The 16,329-nt window shown below is 42.4% G+C and overlaps 1 protein-coding gene across 1 annotated transcript in view; it reads left to right on the top strand.

The window, feature by feature from the left end:
- Window positions 1-15,987, top strand: part of CMYA5 (cardiomyopathy associated 5) — a 94,230-nt gene extending 78,243 nt beyond the window's left edge. The window contains exons 10-13 of the mRNA XM_045847710.1: window positions 7,255-7,388; window positions 8,540-8,639; window positions 10,683-10,856; window positions 15,142-15,987. Of these exons, the coding sequence (XP_045703666.1) occupies window positions 7,255-7,388; window positions 8,540-8,639; window positions 10,683-10,856; window positions 15,142-15,388 (655 nt within the window). The 3' untranslated portion in view covers window positions 15,389-15,987. The remainder of the gene's footprint in view (window positions 1-7,254; window positions 7,389-8,539; window positions 8,640-10,682; window positions 10,857-15,141) is intronic.
- The last annotated feature ends 342 nt before the right edge of the window (window positions 15,988-16,329 follow it).

The following is a 16,329-nucleotide window of genomic DNA, read 5'->3' as shown; positions in this document are numbered from 1 at the left end:
GATCCTTCTGCTGGAGGCCTTGGCTCACTTTGCTTTTGCGAGAACTCTGATTATAGGAGACCCGAATCCTGTGTCGGCCGCGTCCAGCCCTCACGCCAGGTTTCTGCACTATTATGAACTAATGGTGATGTTTAGTTAACAGTGAGTCTCATAACATCCTCGTATATCAGAAGAAAAATAGTCCTGTTCAAATGTTTTTATTTGCCAAGTTTTTAAAAAAATGAGAACCAATATATAATTTTCTTCCTACTCCTAATTTAACCAAAAATTTTCATCTTAAACAAAAAGTTGCATATGTATAATTAGTTAAGATTTTATAAATGGCCTCCAACAGCTAGAACTATTTAGTTAGTTGTTTTTGTATTTAATGTTGTTTTATGTTCTCATGGATTTTTCTTCTTTTTCCTGCTTCACCCTCCCACCCCTTTTTACCCCACACTTCTTATCATTATGTTTCTCAAACCTAACTGATCAATCTAATGAGGATGTGCTTGTTAACATTTAGATTCACAGGCCTCTCTTAAGAGATTTTGATTCAGAAGGTTTAATGTTCTCAGGCAGGTTTGGGAAACACTCCTTTACTAGCTGGTCCCCATAGGCCCCAGCAGTGTGCTCTGTTCACAATTCATATTGAATGGGTTGATCAACTGGCTGAATGTTGGTGTTGTCAACAGGAGTGCCAGGAAGAGCCCACTGTGTTTTTTGAAAACAACTTTTACGTAGCCATCTGTTGTGCAATGCAGTGACAGCTCCCTCCTAGGCTGCTTCCAGGAGTCACAGTGCTGAGTTCCTCCATATCGTTTGTACACACGCTGCCCCCCTCCTCCGGGAGACAACATGCGTAGATCCAGGTGCAGAGAACAGCCATTCCCCGTACTTATTAGCCCTCCAGGTTACCTTGAGCACATGCACATGCCTTCCTTCCATTCCACATGAGTTATTTGGGTTTTTATTGTTATTCTGTTACAGTTGTCCCAATATCCCCCTTTGCCCTCCTGCCCAGCCCACCCCCACTCTTACAGTCAGTCCCACACCATTGTCCATGTTCATGGGTCATTCATACATGTTCTTTGACTAGTCCCTTCCCCTTCTTTCCACCATCCCTCCCAACCCTTACAGCTGTCAGTCTGTTCCATGTTTCCATGTCTCTGGTTCTATTTTGCTTGTTAGTTTATTTTGTTCATTTGATTCCTCATATAAGTGAGATCATATGGTATTTGTCTTCCACCAACTGGCTTATTTCACTTAACATAATATTTTCCAGTTCCATCCATGCTGTCACAAAATGTAGGAGTACCTTCTTTCTTTCTGCTTTGTAGTACTCCATTGTATAAATGTACCACAGTTTTTGATCCACTCATCTACTGATGGGAACTTAGGCAGTTTCTAGCACTTGACTATTGTAAATAACACTACTATAAACATAGGGGTGCATAAGTTCTTTGAATTGGTGTTTTGGGATTCTTAGGGTATATTCCCAGCAGTGTAATCTTTAGGTCAACAGACAGTTTCATTTTCAGTTTTTTGAGGAAACTCCATACTGTTTTCCACAGCAGCTGCACCAGTCTGCATTCCCACCAACAGTGCACTAGTGTTCCCTTTTCTCCCGCATCCTCACCAGCACTTGTTGTTTGTTGATTTGTTAATGATGGTCATTCTGACCAGTATGAGGTGATATCTCATTGTGGTTTTAATTTGCATCTCTCTGATGATTAGTGACACTGAGCATCTTTTCATATGTCTCTGGGCCCTCTGTATGTCCTCCTTGGAGAAGTATCTATTCAGGTCCTTTGCCCATTTTTTCATTGGTTTGTTTGTCTTCCTGGTATTGAGTGATATGAGTTCTTTACATGTTTTGGAGATTAAACCCTTGTCCAAGGTATCATTGGCCAATCTGTTCTCCCATACAGTTAGTTCTCTTTTAATTTTGATGATGGTTACTTGTTAAATTATCAAATTTTTATAGAAGCTACTTTACAAAGTTCAAATTAATGTGCATTCTGCAAACATAATCAATCAATTCCTAAACTCATGAGCTTTGTAATATAGCTCTAAAAATGAATTACTTTTAATTAGTTTTGAATAGATAATGTATATATATGGTAAAAATTTAAAAGATACAAAAGGGAATGCAGTGAAAATTAAGTCCCCATTCTACCTATACTTTACCTACTCAATGCTCCTCTTCAAGGGCAGTTACTATGCCACCCATTTTCTTTGCCTCCCATTCTCTTGCTCTATATTTTTAGGTTTTTAAAGAAGATTTTTTAAATTTATTTTTAGAGAGAGGGGAAGGGAGGGGGAAAGAGAGGAAGAGAAATATCAATGTATGGTTGCCTCTCGCATGCCCCTAACTGGGGACCTGGCCTGCAACCCAGGCATGTGCCCTGACTGGGAATAGAACCTTTGGTTCACAGGCTAGCATTCAATCCACTGAGCCATACTAGCCAGGGCTATATTTTCAACTTTCAATGACATCTGATTGTGATACTTTTTTGAATACATTTTCTGTGACGAGCATACATCTTGGACAAGCTTTGGCCTACTGAAGCCTCTATTTTTCCATTCGCTGTGGAACTTAACACTTGAAAGTTATTATTATACTCTAGTGCATATGTGTCTGAGAGTTGTTCTTTGGACAAAAACTTTTCTGCCAAAGTTCTGTCATTTGATTTTGTAGTAGTTGGCTGAGGTGAACCTTCATAAACAAATAGTAATGAACTTGCATAAAAGTTAAACTGCTTCTGGCTTTCAAACCACTGCAGAATACTCTCAATATTTTGAATACTGGAAGCAACAGCATCTTTTCTTAAGCAGAATCCATTATGAAAAAAAACTGGAAACTCCACTCTTTAGAGTTTCTTTTGTTAAGCTTCTACCATAGTGCTGATTTTGTGTCTTATAGCGATCAGCATGAGTGTGATAAACCCTCATGCCAAGCACCAAGAACCCGATCTCCTCCATTAGTGGGCATTTGTTGACCTGTTGCTGAAACTTCTCAGATGAGGGAAAAGGATCATAGTGCTTTCACCCTATCTTCACATCCATTATATGGGGCTCATTAAATTTATGGGTCATCTCATCTAGTTTTATGTATATATCATTTGGTGCACTGGGAGGTGACCAGATGCTGTAATATTTTGGCAAATATTTTCATAGTTATAAAAGAACACCATCAGTACAATCAGCAGCATAAACCATATTATAGAATTCTAGCTCTCTTGGGCCCTTTAGAGGTGGCTTTAGTTGTTTCAAAACTGTGCCATCTGGATGTTCCAAGATACCCATTTTGTCCTTCCCCTCATGTACCAGCCACCTGAGATGAGAGGGGCACACTGCCTGCCACCTACTAGTTTTGGGGTGCTCTTGGAGACAGTCTTCCTCACAGGTGGGATCCACATTTCTGGGGTGGGGGTTGGATGCCTCAAGCCCGAGGTAGGATGGTGGCTCCATTGCTGAAGTAGCTCTGGCAACTAGGGCAGGAAAATAGGGTGGAGGGAGAGGGCAGGGGAGAAACTGGGGATCACTCAGGCTCAACTATGAGGGGACATGGGGGTTCTGCGACTGAGTGCTGAGGCCTGGGGAGGGGGCCAATCACATGACATAAGCTCATTGCTTCCGTGTCCAACTCCTGGTGGAATAGTGCTTTCTGCTCCTGCTGCTCTTTCATGGCACCAGTCTGGCACAGCCCTCCAGGTGGAGCCATGAGGAGAGGCCTGCAGGTACCCTGTGCTCCCTGCCATACTGTTTTGACTACTATAGCTTTGTGGTATAGTTTGAAATCAGGGTGTGTGATACATTTAACTTTGTTCTACTTTCTTAAGATTGTTTTGGCTATTAGGGGGTCTTTGTGGTGCCACTATTTAAATAAGGTCTCTCTTTTGTTATATCTTTATTTAGCTGTTTGTAGATGAAGGCTTTTTTAAAAAGATTTTATTTATTTATTTTTAGAGACAGGGGAAGGGAGGGAGAGAGGGAGAGAAACATTGATGTGAAAGAAATACATTGATCAGTTACCTTCGGCACACACCCCGACTGCAGACTAAACCCCCAACCCAGGCATGTGCCCTGACCAGGAATTGACCTTTTACTTTGCAGGAGGATACCCAACCAACTGAGCCACACCGGTCAGGGCTGTATGAAAGCCTTTCATTTCTTATGTATATTAGTTTCACACCTAGCCATCTTACTGAGTTTTCTTATTATGTAAGGGTTTTTCAGCTCTTTTTTCTTGTTTTATCTTTGTTTGGTTATTTGTATATGAAGGCTTTTGATTTTTTATATTAGTTTCACACCTAGCCATCTTAATGAATTTTCTTATTATGTAAGAGTTTTTCAGCTAATTTTCTTATGTTTTCTAAATAAAGTCATATCATCTGCAAATAGTAACAATTTTACCTCCTATCTCCCAACTTTTTAACCTCATGTCTGTCCCTTTGACTTAATTAATGGGAATACTTTTCGTATTTTCTCATTAAGCATCAGGGCACTAACTTTATTTTACTTTATAGCATCTGGCAAACTTTTCGATCATTCCTTGTGAAAACTAAAGAATGAAAGGGCTCAAGCTAGAAGGGTGTTCATTATATTGAACAGATATCAGCCTCCTAGTGGCTTCCACTCATTTGCCCTCTGAAAAACAAAACAAAAACAACAAAAACCAAACAAACAAAAACCCAGAGGTGATCAGTCTCATTCACATGGTTGCCCTTCAGACTTCTGAGGAAATGGTGGGTCTCCTTTAAGTTGTTTCTGCCTTCTTTACAACATTGGAGTTTAACAAATGTCCTTTGTGCTGCCAGTGGAGGGATGGGCAGGGTGGGCGTCCTCTGAAGGCCTGCGGGGCTCAGGGCTCCGTGACTGCGCCACAGTGTGCTTACTCTCTGCCAGAGATCGGCTGATTTGCTGATGAGGCAGGGCTTCTGGACCCTTCCTTGCCCTTGAGTTCCTGGAAACTACACGCATAAAGCTCTCCTCCACTGCACTGTGGCACATGTAGGCAAATCCCACACCTATGATGCCAAGTGAGACTGTTTGAGTCACATTTCTTGTTGTGTTTTGAATGTTACTATTGGCTCTAGGCTTCTAACAGTCAGATCACGATAAGGCTAACATCCCTTCTTACTAAGTACCAACAGTTTGCTGTGGTTTCATTAGCTGTCTAATCACTTACCTCAGTTTGAATATTCTGTGAATTTGAATTCTGCGAACTGCAGGCTCATTATAAGTCATGTGGATTCAGTTGCAATTTTGACAAATTTTTGTTTTTGAAATTAAAAAATATATATGTATATCATCTATGGGACGGTGTCACTCTTCAGTTTTTAAATTTCAAAATTTTTTGAAGTTTTCATTTGGATAAAAAGGAGGGACAGCTGACACGAAGGCTTTTGTGACATTTAAGTGAGATCACACAAAAAATAAATAGTCATGGAAATGAACCATTTATAGCTAAGCATTTTTGCTTTGTTCTTGGTTCTTGATCATATGATGGCAACTTAAAAACAATAAAACACTACCACATACTTTCACTTAAAGGCCTGGTGCTTCTGTTTCATAGTCTCAGTGAGGTCACTGTGCGTGTTTGTGAAGTCTGCATGACCTGTGCAGGCACCGAAAGAAGGATCTGACCCTGTATTGGCTTATATACCTTCGTAAACATAGCATGCAGTTGATTCCATATGTGGAATTTCCTCCTTGACAAACTTCATAAAACTTAAGAGGAAATACCCCCAAAACAGCATCCTTGGCATTTAACAACTGCATCGTTTCAAAATGAAGTCAGTAAGTTCTATCTAGTTTCTAGAGATGAAATTTCCTTATTTACTTAACTTACCCTCAGGCAGAGACAGGGCTGTGCACATGATAAGCAATCAATAAATATTTATTTAATGAGTGAATGAAGTCTGAAATTCAGTTCAGACCCCAGTGTGCTTATTGAGACAGTAATTTTACTGCTTACTATAAATAATATACATTTAAAACTCTCTTCAGCCATCAATTTAAATTAAATAAACCATACATTTACCCCAGAATGATATTCTAGATAATAGTGAGAATTAAATTCTCAATTTCAGGACACATTTTTCTTTAATTAACTGAAGTGTAATTAGTTGTCAGTGGACATGTGGCTCAGTTGCACGGACCCATTCTCAGCACATCTAAAGATAGCATGCTCCCCCAGGTTCTGGTCAGATGGTATGTTCTAAAATAACAACCAATAACATTGGAGGGGTGTACACTCACTGACCTTTCCCAGACATGGGCACTAAAGAGCAGATACATAAATAGACCCAGGCTGCTCCTCTCCCCTCCCCCTTCTTTCTGAGGAACACATTGTAGTTTTTGTACTTTTAGAAATAGAGGGGAGAGGGTAGGAAGCTTGTTATTCTATAAAGATTTCATGGTTTTAAAAACTTCTAAATTAATTTGTGTTCTGAGTCAATTACTTTTTTTCTTTTTCCCGATTCTTCATGTTATTGTCTAAGGTAGGTAGTGATAAGTGAAATAAATCAACAGAAGTAGAAATAACCTTGAAAAAAATCTATGAATGAGTAGTGGCAACTCCTTGATTCTGAAGCTTTTGTGGTATGTTCACAAACAATAAAACAAACAGAAAGAAATGCAAAAACAACAAAGCAAACAGATGTTTACAAAACCCTCTCCTGAGAATGAACTTGAAAGCCACTGTGTTGCTGTTTTCATTGGCTGCCACCTTCTCCCAGGAACAGGACTGTTTTTACTTGGGTTAGGAATTCTTTTTTTTTTTTTTTTAAGATTTTATTTATTTATTTTTAGAGAGAGGGGAAGGGAGGAAGAAAGAGAAGGAAAGAAACATCAATGTGCAGTTGCCTCTCACATGGCCCCCACGGGGGACCTGGCCTGCAACCCAGGCATGTGCTCTGACGGGGGATCAAACCAGCAACCCTTTGGTTTGCAGCCCACACTCAATACACTGAGCTACACCAGCCAGGGCAAGAATTCTTTCATTAGTAAAAAACTAACTTGTAACTCCCTGCAAAGCCTCTCCAAATGGAGGCCAAATGGAAGAGCACGTGTGTGCTTTATTTGTATAAATGCCCTAGGCCATGATATATAACAAAAACAAAATCAAAATAAAGATTCTGATTCAGTAGGTCTGGGGTAGGGCCTGGGATTCTGCATTTCTCACTCACTTCTAGGTGATGTGTGCTTCTGGTATAAGGAGCACACCTTGCATTATGTTTAAAATTACTGTTCTCCCTCTGTATTTAGATCTTTCTCTGGAATTAAAGGACTCCAGCTGAAGGTTAACCTCCAGCCCAATGATAATTACTTCTTCTACGTGAGGGCCATCAATACATTTGGAACAAGCGAACAGAGTGAAGCTGCACTCATTTCTACCAGAGGTACTTTCTCCTTTCTACACAGCGAAGGCATCCTTGAAGGCAACCTCTTAAAGGTCCCAAACTGCTGGCTGGGCTAGGCTTTCGGCATGAGGACCCCAGATTGGTCAAGGGTCAAGATGTTTCTTTTATTTTTCTGATTTGAAGGGCCTCAACCTTAGCTACCCACTAGCAGTCTGTCAGGGTGCTTAAAAAATACCAATGCCAGAGCCCTACTCCTGGAGATCCTGATCTAATTGACTTGAGGGTGGGCTCTGATGTGTGTTTAATTTCCCCAGATGATTATTGTTTGCCCCACAATGTGTTATGATTTGTATGTTTTGAGTGTGTGGGGGTTGGGGATACTCTTATTTTATTGCATTGTGAGCTTCTGTCTTATTTCTCTGTTTATGCACACCACATAGTTTGTGTCAACTAATGTTTATTGAATAGGTGAACAATAACTACAGGGAGGTGATAAAACTGTTCAGTGACATTTTGGAGAAAATAATCCAGATTATGCCAACAAAAATGTTTGGCTGTTCTCAATTATTGTGAAAAGAACTGGGGATTGGAAAGGCAATCATTTCATTATTTTATCCTAAACCCAAGGATGGCACAAGATTGAGTTAGCACATTAAGTGATGTGCTTAACCAGCAAAAACTCGTGCATGTGTCTCATTTGTGATGTAGTTAGGGACTGCCCGATATTTATAAGGAGAAGACAGGCGGGCTGCCTGCCCAGAAATGTTTTCCCTACAGTCGCTACATGGTGCCTGTACCTTCCACCATTGGAACCACGCCTTCAGGTCACCCCAGTGCATTTTTAAACTTTAACGTGCACATGAATCTCCTGAGGTTCTTATAGAATACAGGTTCTGATTCAGTAGGTCTGGGATGGTGCCTGGGATTCTGCATTTCTAACTCAAGTTCAGGTGGTGTGTGCTCTAGTGTAAGGAGCACACCTTGCATAGCACAGCAAGTTCTAGTTCAGGATGCACACACCAATAGAGGTAACCAGCCACTGGCGCTCACTAGTGCCTTTGAAATTTTCACTGTGGATCTAAAAACAATGGGCTGTTTTGATGTCAGAAGAAGGGCAGATTAAGGTCTGAAATATGGGACAGCGCTTGACATTGTGGTGATGTTATAATCATATTTTCTAAACGCAATAGGAACCAGATTTCGCTTGTTGAGAGAAACAGCTCATCCTGCTCTGCAAATTTCTTCAGACGGAACAGTGATCAGTTTCTCTGAGAGAAGACGACTGACAGAGTGAGTAGAAGAAAGTCTGCAATAGAACATTTGGAGGGTGTGTCACTGCACTGTGGCCTCACTGTGCATAGTTTTGGTTTAATGAACATGCCTGGATGTGTGGTACTGAATATAAATGTGTGCTCACCTGTACAGTTTCATTATGGTTCATTATGGGGAAGGGGAAAGTGACAGAGGTAGTGTCAATATTTTTATTGGAAATATAAGCACAGATGGTTTGTTTAAAACATAGGCTGTTTTAAGGTATTATCTCTGGTTTAAGGAAAAAAGAATCCGGGTTAATTCTTCTATTGTTTTTCAATAGCAACCCAGATCTTGCATCTGTCCACTTGGAAAGAAATAGAAGAGAGTGGCATTTTGTGGAGTTTCTAGCTTGGCCCATGCAGGCTTTCCTGCCCATCCCCAACACCTCTAGCGCTCAAACCTGAGTGCACAGTGGGGAGCCTGCTCTGCAATCTGCCTGTAATCACTCATGGCTATTTTTAAGGGTCAAATGGAAGAAAGTACGTGAAAGGCTTTTGAAAACCTTAACTTGCATGAAACACAGGCCACTGCTGGCGCTGGTGCGGGCTGCCGGCAAACACTCCCAGTGAAGCTCTGAGCTGAACAACAGGGACTCGCACGGTTCTCCTCTCAGAGTGCCATTCACCCGTGTCTGGCCCAGCTCAGATGTTACCTGCTCCTTCCTGGAAATGGCCAAGCCTTCTCTGGGCCCTGGAGCCCTTTAATTTGATCTGTGAAGGATCTGAACATGTATAGAGTCATTTGTCAGCCCCTCGATTTTGAATAACCCTCAGGAAGCAACCCTAGAATCTGCATCTTGGAATCCTCAGAATCTAACATGGGGCCCAGAACACTGCAGATGCAAAAGATACACTAATGAGTAAATTCAGAAAAAAAATTTAAAAAATAGATTGAATAGATTGGGCTTCTATGTCTTTCTTAAAATTTCTCAAAAAATCAAAAAGAAAAGAAATACACTGGTTGGTAAGAGCTCATATATAATAACTGATGATAACTGTACTGTATCTTATAGAATTTTGTTTATTGGTTAACCTAAAAATTATCTCCCAGATGTCAGGGAGGCGGGCTTTGCTCCAGAGAGCAAGGGCCTGGTGGTGGCCACCTCTCTGACCTGTGGTTGGGGGAAGACATGGAAAGTGAAACCAATTCCATTACCTTAATCATTTTCTCCTCTACTAAAGGGGAGAGGAGTGCTGACTGAAAATTAACGTTGCTCACATTAAAAATGCTTCCTTGCTGTCTCAGCCATTTTAAAGCAACATTGAGCAGTTCATGCAAACAAGGTTACCCATCAGCAATTGAAAGTGCTTCAGTTCCTTTCCCAGTGCCTCTTACAAAAATAGCTAAGGTGGAACAAAAAGAGACCTTTCAACAACCTTTCAGGTGCACCTACTACAAATCCCAAGAGGCCAGAATCCCAAAGACTGGCGACCACAAGCCTTTAAAAAGCACACTCATCACCTCATCACACCCGGCTGATTTCCACACTGCACTCTGCGCGAGCCTTGCCAGCCGTCTTGCTGTCCAAGAGCAGCACCTCATTGGCCTCTGTGCCCAGTTAAATCAGCAGGCACTGGAACTCGCTGTTAAAAAAAAGGGTTTGGAGAGTCTTTTTGGCAAGTTTTGTAAGAAGACTTTGCAAGCCATGTGTTCTTAGAACTCCCCACCTGCTTCCCTTGTATTCTCTCAACCTCTTGAAAGGCAGAGATTGTGCCATTTCTTTTTTGTCCTGCATTATTCCTGTTATTTTCTGGTTCCCAGCTTCTTCAAGAGAGGCAATGTGCAGTATATGCATGTTGTATATGGCAGTGGAAATATGTCAAATGCCTTTTGAGAGTTTAGGGAATTCTGTGTCAGTCAAGTCAAAGTTGGGGGCACAATGAACAACGGATGTCTTTAGTTAAAGCCAGCAGTGCCTGAGGACAGAGTCCTGCTTAAACTGTGTGTGAGTTTGTGAACGGTAATGTCTAAAACATAAAGACATAAAGGCTAGCAAGTCCTGATTCACCTTGCCTACAGAATCCCGTCAGTGCTGGGTGAAGAGCTGCCTGCCTATGGCCAGCATTACTGGGAAACCACAGTCACAGACTGCCCGGCGTATCGACTCGGCATCTGCTCCAGCTCGGCTGTGCAGGCCGGTGCAGTGGGACAAGGGGAGACCTCATGGTACATGCACTGCTCTGAGCCGCAGAGGTAAGCTGGAGCCCTACTCCTCCCCTCTTCATCAAGGTATCATGGGTTGATGTCTAAGCAGAGAACTCCAAGGGCCTGATAAATGGCATCCTACTTCCCTGCCCAAGTTCTGAGCCAACTAAGAAAGAAAACAAGAAAGGCAGGTATATAGAGATTAAGCTTTTATTCTTATTACTGAGGAAGTCAATTTTAGAAAATGTGGCTCGTACTTGAGAGCAAGGGGTTTCCTGTTGTTTGGGTTGTTTCTTTCTTTTTTTTTTTAATATTGAACACTATTAATAGATAGAGGCAGAGTTGGTCCCTGGAGAAGCAGAGAAGGATGTATATCTCCTTTGGATGCTCCTAATCAAGAGAGAGGGAATAGGAAGGAGCTGTCGGGCCATGCATCCCATGCATGGCCAGTGTTTCCTTCTAAACTCATCTGAGAGTGGGGACATTCCACAGGGGAATGCTAAATGGGCTCCCTCCCGGTGGAGAAGTCAACAGGAGTGAGGAAGAAGTGGATCCCCGTTACCCTCCCCACCCTGGTTTATATCAGGGATTAGCAAACTGCAGCTCATAGGCCAAATATGACCCACTGCCTGTTTATGTAAATAAACTCATTGGAACACAGTCGAGCTCATTTGTTTACATATTATCTATGGCTGCTTCTGTACTACAATGGCAGAGTTGACTAGTTGCAACAGAGACTGAATGGCCTAAGATACTTTCTGCCTGGCCCATTAGAGAAAAAGTTTGCAAACCTCTGGTCTGTGTTATTAGTATTGTCTAGTTGGTTGAAGTGAAATAACTATTAACCTGTGTCCATCTCTGAGAATTAAGGGCAGCCGTGTTATGGTCTGAATATGCTCACAGCATGGTCGAATGAAGGAGCAACGGACTGAAAGCCAGAAGCCTGCTTTTAGTCCTGGTTCTGTCTTCCTATTAGCCACTTACCAGAAGCTGGGTAACCCTTGGAGCACAGGCCTCATCCGTCTTGTCAGGGGACAGTGATGTCTGGTCTACCTTTTGGGCTTATGAGGATCACTTGAAATCAGGTACAGGGAAGAGCTTTGAAACTGCAAAGTATCATACAATGTGGGATGTTATTCAAATGTAATGCTTTAAAAAGAAAGTCGTTAGTGCTAGCAAGTTCCCAGACAAAAGCCCACAGGTTGGGATTTTGCAGTCTCTGGCTGCGTATTTCTTCCTGCATCCTACTTGGCAGTTTGATTCTCTGACATGGTTCATAAGGACACCATCTCCAAGAGCTATGTAAAGTGGCATTTCAAGTCAGAGTAATTAAGATTAGTTGATACTCAGCACTATGCAATGCTTAAGGACTGAGCTCCTGCCCAGAGTTAAAAATCACACAAACCTAGAGTTTATAATCAGATTTAGACGTGAAACCAACATTGATTTTATTTTTAAAAAGTCTTTAGACACTTGAACCCTTTAGGATGCAAACCAAAGACTAGCCTCTGACAACAAATTTCTAGATTCTACAAAACAGAATTTTATGTCTTGTTCAACCATTTCAACGACTTTGGAATTGAGCTCTTTCAGGTCCAGGGCAGGTTCAGTAAATTCCGGGAGAAAGAGTATGCCCACCTGTGAGATCACAGCTCGGAGGGGTCAGGTCTCAAATGCCTTCATGTTTCAAATAGAACATTCCTGGCCTTTAGGATGCTGAGGAAACAGCTGTAGCAGACGCTCCTACGTTTTTCACTTTTTCTGGCTTCCTGATTTTAAACCAAACACTGTTGCTCTTGATTCTACTTGCATAGAATCCAAGCGTTAAGATGTCAGTCACACTGGAAAGGAGAAATGAAGAGAGTCGGAGGAAAAAGAGAATCAGCCCGTTCCTAACCTCACTGCCCTAGTTCATGGCCGCACAGCTCCTTACCAGCCTCGCCCACAGCCTCCATGCCTGGGCCCTTCTTCTAGTCCCCACCCACCCCAGGCTCTCCTGTGTCGCAACCAGCAACTATTTCTAAAACCTCATTTTCATCATGTCCCATCCTCTTCTGCCCCAAAATCTACAAACATCCACAGTGGTATCAGAACCAGGGGGGATCACAGAGAAGAGGTGAAGTCAGAAGGAATGTGACCAGGCAACCAACAATGAGCTGTGGGGGCTGAAGGGGGGCTGGGCTCAGTTTGGGCCAGCAGTGAGACCCCCGGGGTGTGTCCAGCTCATGGTGGGGGTCCTAGCACAGGCAGCTCTGGGGTCACACAAGTGTCTAGAGTCAGGCCTCTGGGTGATCCCTGTTTGACTAGGAACCAGCAGTCCCAAGGAGGAACAGGCAGAAGCTGGACAATGAATCAGGCCCCGGGCAGACAGGCTTAGTTTTAGGCCAGAGTTCAGGTTGGAGAAGAAACTGCTGAAGTCATGAGGAAATGGAGGCAGAAGCAGGGCAGGGCCCATTCCAGGCCCTGTGGAACTGGTGGAGCCGAGTCTTCAAGGAAGGTCTTTGTCTCCTTGGCCTCCATGGTGGGGAGGGGCTGCCTGGGGCTGGGCCTGCGGGCACCGGGGGCCTTCTGTGTCAGGGTAGGAGTATGGCTCACTTGGGCATTCAGAACTCTAGACCAGTGCTGCGCAACAGAACATTCTGCAAAAATAGAAAAATGGTGTCACATGTGGCTACCAAACACTTGGCATATGATTAGTAGGACTGAACAACAGCACTTTGAGTTTTATTTACTTTTAATTAATTTTAAGTGGCCACATGTGGCTAGTTCTTGGCTCCTGACTTTCCTATCCATGAAATATCCTTAATGTCATTCACATATCCCCTCCAAACCCGTCTGGCGGATGGTGATGTGCTCCATGATACACAGGCTTATTCTGCCACCTTGTCATTGTTTCTGTTGCCCCACTTCCTGGATCTCCTTTTTCTTCTTTTCCATCTGTGCAGCCTGACCATTCTCATGGCTGAGTATGAGCCCCTCCGCTCCCCAAGCCTCCTGTAAGAGCCCCAGCCTGCACTGCTGGTCCCCATCCTTGCCACCTGCAACCTTTGTCTGCTCTACAGGTTCCTTTATCATCATTTAAGTCTTGCTTATCTTCCCATTCCCGTAAACCTTTGCCTTTTCACATGAGCTTCATTCTGCAATGAAGTTGCCAACTGGCCATTTTCTAGATATACCAACACTTAAGCTTTTGGGCCTTTAAGAGACATCACAAGGTCTTCAAAGTTCTTCACCTCTTTTCCATACCAGAGTCACCAACGCAGATTCTAGGGTTCCATCCCTCAGACCTACCACATCCACAGAACTTTCCCTCATCTCTCCTTTTCCTCTCCCTATCTCATTTCTTCCTTCCCCCTGCTTTCAGGGCCCCACCTTCCATTTCTAGGATGGGCAGGCAAAACCTCCAAATTTGTGCCACTTGTTTGCATAGAGCAATTTAGCTACTTCTGTTGAGCAACTTCTTCCCAATTTGGCCTGGGACCTGTCTTCTCACAGCCAAAACAGTCTCATTAGATGTGTTTAGTGAACACTTTGCCAGTCTGTGCCCCGAGCTGGAGTCTCAGCTCTAGCCAGTGTTCAAGTCATCATCAACTTCTTCCTATTCAGCAGAGCAAGGCTTCCTGGGGGTTAAAAACAGTAGGCTTTGGTCCCTCATACTCCCAGAGGACCCAGAAAAGTGCTGAATACACAGATATGCCCATGTGAATACTTGTCAAATTAAATTTATTTCAAGTGGAGAGCTAAATCAAAGGCAACCACATTAGCAGCAAGGCTGCAAAAACATGGAGAAGATGAAGAAGAAAGTTGGTTTGGAAGAAGGGGAGCTTATACAAAGACCAAAGCAGGGCAAAAATAGCAAAATATGTCTTGAACTTCATAAAAGCCTTTATGCAAGTTATTATAAATCTTTAAACTGTAAAATCAACATATTTTATGAAAGGCAAACCAGCAGTACTTTTAAAAATACATGGCAGCCTCAAAGGACTTTTATTCAAAAGAATGACACACCATGAATGTGGCAGTTAAAACATGTGGGCAGCTGGGAGAGAATTAGAATGTTGAGAAAAATCACAAGGGAGACATATGTTGGTTATTCTGGGACTACTTGCTAATGTAGAAGGAGCAAAATTATTAAAAATGCTCATCTGTTGGAATGAGCTATGCATTAGAGCATCTGGGAGGGATCTGGCTAAAGTACTTGGGACAACATTACTGCAGCTCATTGTGGAAGGAAATTAATAACTGAAACGATTCATTATCTCCAAGTGATCTTCTTTATCATGGTCCTTCAAGATTTGTGAAGTTTTTAATTTTCTGTTCCATTTCATTCCAGATACACGTTTTTCTACAGTGGCATTGTGAGTGACGTTCACGTGACTGAGCATCCCACCCGAGTGGGTATTCTGCTGGACCACACCAGCCAGAGGCTTCTGTTCATAAATGCGGAAAGTGGGCAGTTGCTCTTCATCGTTAGGCACAGGTTTAATGAGGCTGTTCACCCTGCCTTTGCCCTGGAGAAACCTGGAAAATGTACTTTGCACCTGGGGATAGAGGCCCCAGATTCTGCGAGGCACAAGTGATCATGAGCTTTCAGAGTTCAAAAGAGCAATGATTTGAATTTTAGGGGTCTGTTCTCTCCCTTGGATGCTATACATCATTCAAAACGTCTCCCACACACTCACGCTAATAACAGCTACATGCACGGTGATCCACACGTGAGCACAACCACCAAGAAACCGTGTCTTCCTAGGGCAGCATGTGAGTGAAGAGGATGGAAAAACAAGCTCCGCCCTGAGGTTTAGGCGTGTTTGAGTTTTTCCCTAAATTAAAAGGGTTCGGACCTGACTTGGGAACCAAAATAGAGAAATGGACTTCCACCTGCTTTGTTGGTAAAAGAAATCTGCAGAAGGACAGGTCTGAGCGGAGAGGGAGGATTGTGCTTGTAGTGCCTCTCCTCTGACAAGACACGGACTTTTTCCAGAAGAAAAATGTCACCTCACTTCACTAAAGGATGATGAATCCTAATCACTAGAGAAAGTGTTTCCACCCTTCTAAGTTGATAATGAACTCTTTTGTAATAATATATGCTATAGAACCCTGAAATTTTAAATGTAGAAAAGTGCTAAATATTAGATATTTCCATTTTGTTAAATAAATGGATAGAGTCTATTAAACAAAACATGTTGTCCGAACTTGTTATCGGTGTCTTACCAGCTGGCACCTCTGGACCGGGACCAACCGCAGGGTACACAACCATCACGCTTCAGCGGGTTGGCTGCTGCTAGTATCCACATGAGAACTTTACACGTGTATGTTTTGAAATAGAAACACTTTCAGCTCAAACTTACAGTCAACTACCAGAAGCTGGGAATATCCTTTTTACTAAAGGAAAAGTGCTAGGTCATTTTTAGATTATATTGAAATCTTTCAAAATCTTCCTAAAATATGTGTGCAAAGTTGATAAATCTAGCATGCATGTTGAGATGATTGCTCTTACTTTCTATACTACTTGGATCATATT

Source organism: Phyllostomus hastatus, unplaced genomic scaffold (genome assembly GCF_019186645.2).
Source record: "Phyllostomus hastatus isolate PE091 unplaced genomic scaffold, TTU_PhHast_1.1 phas_contig_58, whole genome shotgun sequence".
NCBI lineage: Eukaryota > Metazoa > Chordata > Mammalia > Chiroptera > Phyllostomidae > Phyllostomus > Phyllostomus hastatus.
This window is presented reverse-complemented; position numbering and strand designations above follow the sequence as displayed.